The 8,009-nt window shown below is 36.8% G+C and overlaps 1 protein-coding gene across 1 annotated transcript; it reads right to left on the bottom strand.

Annotated features, from left to right (window-relative positions):
* Nucleotides 1–2,677: 2,677 nt before the first annotated feature.
* LOC145558597 (uncharacterized) lies at nt 2,678–7,719 on the bottom strand. Its single transcript, XM_081619885.1, has 2 exons — nt 7,554–7,719; nt 2,678–5,195 (listed from the first exon to the last, which is right to left on the bottom strand). The coding sequence occupies exon 2, from the start codon at nt 5,135–5,137 to the stop codon at nt 3,287–3,289; it is 1,851 nt and encodes a 616-aa protein (XP_081476011.1). The 5' UTR covers nt 5,138–5,195; nt 7,554–7,719; the 3' UTR covers nt 2,678–3,286.
* Between the last annotated feature and the right edge of the window lie 290 nt (nt 7,720–8,009).

Genomic DNA, 8,009 nt, shown 5'->3' with positions numbered 1-8,009 from the left:
TGCCGGATCTTGGTCCGTTAGAATCCCAATGGGAGCTTTATCACCCATACATCTAAGCCAACTTGAAAATACCCATTCAAAAGTCTCGGCAGTCTCACGACTAACAAGAGCACAACCAAGCAGAATATCTGCCCATGGTGGTTGACACTAACAAAATTGCAAAAAGGAAGCTTATACTCGTTAGTCAAATACGTAGAATCAAAGACAACGACGTCACCAAACTCCTCGTACGCCGCCCTACTTCTAGCATCAACCCATAGAACATCTTTCAACCGACCTTCATCATCAACTCGATATGTATGAAAGAATTTATCATTGTCCTCAAGCATCCTCTTAAAGTAGTCAAACATAACTTTTGCATCCCCTTGTTCAAAAACAAGTTTCTTCTGCTTCGCAACTTCAGCATGTAAATCCTTCAGCTCAAACGGCATGTCCTCCAACCCATTCCTTTGATTTGCCATACTTCTATATATATTAGCCACAGGAACCCCAGCCTTTCGTTCAATAAACAACTGCCGCACAAGATGAGGATTATCCACCAAAAATTTCTTCCTAAACCTACTAATGTTCTTTGATTTTCCAGGAGTAGGATTATGCCCAACATGTGTCAAATGGGCCTTATCAATAATCCATTGCCCAGACTTATTGACCTTGGAATATAGAAATACAGTGCAATCATATTTCTTCGACTTGCGTTTAGGACACAAGTCTTCATCTTCACTGATCTGAGCATCAGACACCAACCTCGGTTCAGGCTTTTTCCTCTTCCGCACAGTCTTACCATAACATTCACAAGTCCACCTACAATTACGCTTCATACCTTTTCCAGACTTAGCCCCACTAGCCCTCACAACACCAAACCCCTGTTGCTGGCCATAATTACGAAAATACTCATCAACCTCCAACATAGAAGCAAACACCATTCCTACAGCAGGAGGCAGGAGAGGTACATCCAACTCCAATTCCACGGGCTCTTCTATCTCAACACTAACTATAACATTGCTCTTACCTTTCTTTGGAGTCCTAAAAGACTCCTCCCCAACAACAACCTACATTACACATTTCACACAACAATCATCAATCTCACCTCATTTGACCTATTTATACCAACATTTAAAAAAAATTTATCCACAATTTACCACTTTTCTATACAACCATAATTCACACCATTCCAAAAATCAGTCATCAACAACATAACAAAATACTATCCAAAACATTCAAATAACTAAGTGAGTTAACACAGAGAGTCATAAACATAACCGAAGAATCAAACTATGAAAACAACAAATTACTCTGTTACTAAAAAATATATCAAATACAACAATCAACCCAGAATTTTAAACACCCTATTTACATAATATCAACAATTTAAAAGGCTAATATTTAATTATCAACCATTACTCCTACAAATTGCTAAACCCTAATTTAAAACAAAAATCGCAAATTCCTTACCTGATTTAACAAGGCCTCCAACGCCGCAGCACCGCCATCACCCACGTCATCATCAATAACTACGGCACCATCAACGGCCTCGAGATCAACACTGACTCCATACTCACCACCATGGTACTTTTCAAGATCCTCGGTTGTTTCCAAATACTCCATCATCCAAGTGCTAAGTCTTCCAATTCATTAAATTGTAGCGAAGAATAGGACGGAAAATATGGCGGGTTCCCCAAAATTGTGGATCCTTGCCTCGTTGCCAAGGTCGGGGAGGAACTCAACTTGAACAAAAGTACAGGCACAGAGCAACAACTTTTGGTGGGGATTAATGGAATGTTCCAGTTAGACAAAAAAGAAAGATATGTAAAGTGGGGTTACTCAACATAATTTTTTAATGCTTCAAATGGTCCCACACCGTTACAAGTTTTACTGTACAATTACATTTTCCCTCCAAAATGCAAAACCGTTACAATAAAAGTTGCTTTTTAATTACAACAATGCCATGTTATGTATTTCTATATACGTAACTAACCTCCTTTAGTACTTCCTCGAAAATTGTTTACTCAAATGAACAAGTAAAGTTAAATGTTACTCTTATAATGAATTGAGATTACTCTTATAAACAAAAGGTTATATAAATAAAAAAAATAAAATTACTTATATTAGCCATATAAAATAATGCTCGTAAAAGTTACTCTTATAAATAAATGTAGGCTATATAGCCCCACCATGTTATTGGCCGCCCACAAGATCTGTTAGGGGCTTAGGGCCATCGCAAAATAACTTCTACTTACATCTTTATATCTAATTGCTTTTTTCAAAGGCCAAACTATAGTGTGACGAGTTTAATGACACAAAAGTCTAGATTTGTGGTTACTCTAAAAAAGGAAGAATTTAACACCGACATGTCTTAATAAACTGGAACCAAAATAATTTATTTCTGTAAAATGCTGGTATCACTAGGACCCTACATATGATCAATGCCCAATTTAGATAGTCAAGCTTTGCCCAGCTTTGCCACCAAAAGAAATCAGCAAGAGATGTTGCATGGAACAAGTTAGTCCATGGCTATAATTAGATATGTCCAACATCTTCGGATTTCGGACGTCACTCAACCATCGAACTGTATTCTCTTGCCTATACAGCGGGGAGTTGGATCGTCGACACCACAACTAAGAAGGCTTTGCTTTGCTTGCTCGTTCATTCTAACCCAAGGCCTAAGGGTGAAAGCTCCTCAAGAAATTTTTTTTTGTGCTGATATAAAAAAGAAAAGCAAGTAAACAATGTTGGGCGGTATCACAAGAAATTAATCAGCATTAATAACTACACATACTCCTTCTGTCCAACTAAGATTGCTTCATTTGACCATTATTTGTGGGAGCTTTTTGGGTGAAATGGGACAATCTTAGTTGGACAGGGAAGTATATAACGTAGGACAGTATCATAGGCCATCATGTTTTCTCCAATTTACATCTTGCAAGACGCTGCTAATGGTAAGTTACAATCAAATGTGACTCAACCTGCAATATACACTCACAGCATGCTACTATCTCGGAAACACAGCCTTTCTCTGAGACAAAGCCCTATGCAGTGAAGTAAAATGCACAATATATCGACTTGTAAAATGTTTCAGAGTAAAATTCACTTCAGTAGACAAATACCGACTCTGAAAAAGTCCATCCCAAGTTATAGTTGTATACTCATCCATCAATGCGCAGTGTAATATCTTCAACTTGGCTGCATCAATGGAAGTCCACCAACCTGAAGATACTGGCAACAAATATTTATATCCATGTACAAGCCTTGAACTTTTAACACTTCATCTCAGAACAATGCATAGCTATCAACATCCAGTCGAACAACACATATTCCCACTTTTAGGCATAGATATAAAGTTTATGCTCCCATGTTTTAGGCTCAGAAGGCCAAGATTGTTTCTCACAAACGCAAGATCCTCCACTCTTTCCACTCCCATCTTTTTCACAGTTTCTCGACATGGAAGGCTGTCACATTGGGCACTATCTCTACACAGCGATACACTAGAAACCTGGCTCAGCACCTTTATGGCTAAAGTCTGCAAGTGGGGTGTCTCAAAACCAAAATTCTCCCACCACGCAACTGGGTCCATCTTATCTCTACATTCGACGGCATCTTCCTCTCCGAATGATCCCTCGGATCTCCAATAAACACTAAGTTGTTCTCTTAGTAAACGCCTTGTAGCACTTTCATGCTCATATCGTTCTAGAGTGGCCTTCCATCCCCGCATAACAGTTTTATCCTTGCTCTGACCTCTCCCAAAATATTTTGGGTTCAGCATATAGCCGGCTGCATGGAGGGGGGAAAATAGCATATCCCATCTACTCTCTATCAGTAACTCCATTTGACTAAGTGCAATGTCATCAATGCCCCTGCTCCTCACAGCTTCAAGTGACTGAACCCGCCAGTTGTACACATCCCCCATGACAGATTTGTCGATATTGAACGTAGCAAGTAGTCTAACAAAAGGTTCACTAAGCTGCAACATCAGCTGAGCCCTAGCCCAGAATTCATCCCCTAACACAGTGGCTTCTGTATTGACAACATCGCATAAATCAGTAACCTTCCACTGCTTCCACTCAATGCTCATGACTAAATCTTGCAATTCTTCCTTCATCTGAAAAATTCTTTGGACCAAACAGAATGAAGGTGCAAACTTCAAAGACAGAGAATCAGAAATCTCCATTGAATTGTATAAAACACAAGAAGAATATCGTTGGTAAGATGAAATAACTTGCTCAATTCCTCTAGCACACAAAACAACAGCTTTCATCCAGTCCAATTCAGCAATCTCTTCCATAAGAAGATGGATAGAATGTGAAGTGCAATGGGACCAAAATATATGAGGGAACTTTGATAATATAACAGATTCAAAAGCACTACTTGCCTGGCCAAGGTGGGTAATTATTTGAATTACATTTCTGGGCCCAATTTCTACTATTGCATCACTGAGAACATTGATAAATAAATTGTCAGCTTCATCCCCTTCATTTATATCAATTGATTTCAGAAACATAACACCCCTCGGGCTCGCAATGAAGAAGTTGATACAAAAGCAACCAAGCGATCCATCGACACGATTGACACATATAATTGTGCATCCAGTGTGAGGCCAGGACTCCCTGACTAAGGTTATGGCTTTTTCTAGCTTTGCTTTTTCTTTAATTAAACAGGTATCTGATAACATATGTTTAGAGGGGAGTTCATATCCAGGACCATAAGCTGCAACTGCTCTGATCATTTCTCGAAAGTATGGGGAGTTCACTACATTCATGTTCAATCCATCAGCATAAAAAAATCTGGCTACAGTCTCATCTACATCCTCTTTAGCAAGAGTTCTAATCGGGCTAGTGAAATTCAATTGGCAATTCTTCATGCGCTTACCAATCTTCGCACTAAGAGGATTCTTTTTCTTCTTCCTGTGAAGGCGTTCCTCTTCTAATATCCGGAATTCTTCTCTTAAAGATTTGTCGATTGCTGGGCAACTTTTCACACCAACACCAGTGAATCCAAGAAGATGGGCCCTCACTCGTGAATAGGAACCATTGTATCTTACATTACAATGATTGCATTTCCATCTTTTTGTACCACTACCTTTATCAAATCCACCAAAAACACTAACATGTTTCCAACCCCATTTATCAGTCTCAGTAGGCATGTTTTCTCATAAAAGAAACAGTTGGGGCAAGTGGACAACGAACAACACAAATGTAGGCCTACAAAGATGAACCAGAAATATACGGTGAGACATTTATAAAACTAGATCACAGGAGAAAACCTAAAAAATGGTTAAAGTTGTGCAGCCATAGGACTAACATTAGATGTACTAAATTACTTTGGCTACTTGTCTAACTAAGATATGGATTAAAAGCCTTTACTATGTAATCAAGCTACATTACAGGCAACTAAATTTTGATCAAGCAATGCACAATACAACAAATTTATCATTGGCCATATTGATGCTATCATGCTATGTCATTCAATACACTTTCTCATTTTCAATTGTCAGTAGATGTGAGACGTACTCTTCTTTGTGCCTGTATGAGCTACTATCTATTTTCATTACTAAAGCAAAGCTAATTCAGTGTACTGTAGTTAAACAACTTAAAACACATTGAGGCTTACCTATTAGGACATGACATGACATGACATGAAACATATCTAGCATTGTCGTTTCATCATAACCATTAAACTAAATCTTTAAACTTCGTTGGTAAGAAAGCAAAAGCATGTAATTGAATTTCATAAATTACAAAGATAACACCAGTTTAAAGAAAATCCACATTTGAAATCAACCTACAACTTTTAGGTTGATAGCGAAATTGAGCTTCAATCATTATTTAGTTAGAAACACGGAGATCTTTAGTTAGTGATGGTATAGAATTTACAGTAATTCACTACACACAATCATGAATCATTTACTCCCAGTAGCAGCCATAGTAGTCGAATTGCAAGGGAAAAAAAACCCTTCAATGTTAACTCCTAAAATATGTCCTGAGGAATATCTTATGTTCTTACGGAAACCAGGAAGTATCCGTTAGATATAGCATGAAAAAGTTCACCAACTTTTTTGATAAAACCCACTATTGGATGCATCTAATGCTCCATGTCCTTACTTAAGTTACTAGCCAAAGAAGAATGGTAGAAGGAAAAAAAAAGGAGTGAGGGGGGGGGGGGGGGGGGGGGGCGGGATAAGAAGAAAATGTTGTTTATTGAGATTGACAAAAGATACACACAATACAATTTATCATGCTTCTTTTCACCAAAAAATCAAAAGCAGCCACAATCATAGTGAAATACCAACCAATAGTATCAAGCATCATCAGAATGCCTTAGACAAGTAACTGAATCCTGATCAATAATTGCCCACCCCAACTTTCCCGCAAGCCAGATCTTAAAACAGTAAAAGCTTTAACAACACAGTTTCAGGTTGCTCTTTTACACCCCCAGTCATACTCTTTAAAAAAGCAATGCTTCACACACCCAAGCACATTTATTCGGTCTTTATAATTATGACGATTCAGAGATCAGTATTATTGTAACTAAAATCAGCAAAATTCACCATCAACTCAAGCCACAAAAACTTGTAATAGGCTAACAATATAGGCAGGGACTTGATGCAGGTATGCCTATAACTAGTGATAGGCTAACACAAAAACCATCTGAAAAACAAAAGAATCTATTTGTCATCCCTCACCAATTGTTTTATTTACAGTTCAAACATGTTAAACCACTTTTTCCTCAATTTAAAGAAAATAGAAGTAAAAGTTAGTGAGGTTAGTCTAAATCCATTACAACAACACGACACAGCCAAGACAAGCCAATAGCTACCGGCAATCCAATATAGAACCCTATAGAGTATAGACATTAATTTAACTAAACTATATACTATACTATCATTCAACATTTGGAAACTCAACATAATTTGTTACAGGATGATCAAATAACATAAAAGCTCTCCACTCCAACCCGTTTGAATAAGCCTATGTCAATTGTCAATATCCGAAATCAACTACTGTACAACCCAATATAGAGTCCTATATAGACATCATATTAATCTAACTATATCATCATTCCAAATTTGGTACCTCAACCTATATTACTATGTTAACCCATATTTGTGGTCACATAAACTGATCAAAGATCATAAGAGCTCTCCACTACAACCCGTTTGAGAAAATCGATATCGATATCCAAGATCGATCAATTTCACACACATGAACAATAGAGCAGCTAACCATATAACAAACACAATAATCAAAACCATAAACATCATAAATCAAATTACACCGTTTCAACAGTTCCACAATTTTTTTCCTAAAATACCCAATTCAACAAAACCATAAATAATCAAAACCCAAATCAAAAACATATACTCTTAAATCCATTTGACTTCAACAAAGATCATATGCTAAAATTATAAACAAACAACAAATAATTGTATTAATATTTTTTAATAATTTGTGCGATCATCAAATCAACAATCACAAGTAAGATATAGTAAATCCCAAAATAATTGATCGAAAAAAGGGGGAAGAAATAAAAAAGATTATGTGGGGTTTAAATTAAAATACCTGAAAGAGTGGGAGATAAAAGGGCCGAAACATTTGAAGAAAGATCGAAACCTTTGCGTTTCGTTTAAGATTAAAACGAAACCTGAAACCCTTCAATTTTGAAAAGACGGATAACAATCAACAATTTCGGAAGAATATCAAAGTCGACGACTTTAGAGTTAAATGGATCCGAAACGGGTTTCTCGTTTTTTTAGTAAACTATATTTTTTTATTTTTTTTTTATTATAAAAATATGGAAAATTTGCATATTACAACCCAAAAATAGTTCCATTTTCTAAATAACCACCCATTAAAAATTTTATTTTAAATTACCACCCACTAAAATAATTAATTACGCAGATTACCACCTTTTTTAATTTCCGGTTGATTTCAGGCGTGTGGGACCCACAATCGTTATTTTTTTGTCGATTTCACTATTGTAAGCTACTCAAATACTTAAATCTGAGAATCACCTTA

The sequence above is a fragment of the Chenopodium album genome, chromosome 9, assembly GCF_948465745.1.
Source record: "Chenopodium album chromosome 9, dcCheAlbu1.1, whole genome shotgun sequence".
Taxonomy (NCBI): domain Eukaryota; kingdom Viridiplantae; phylum Streptophyta; class Magnoliopsida; order Caryophyllales; family Amaranthaceae; genus Chenopodium; species Chenopodium album.
The sequence above is the reverse complement of the archived record's forward strand: the minus strand, read 5'-3'. Positions and strand labels throughout refer to the sequence as shown.

Coding starts and splice junctions, on each gene's coding strand:
- LOC145558597 (XM_081619885.1), bottom strand. CDS start 5,137: ATGCCTACTGAGACTGATAAATGGGGTTGGAAACATGTTAGTGTTTTT.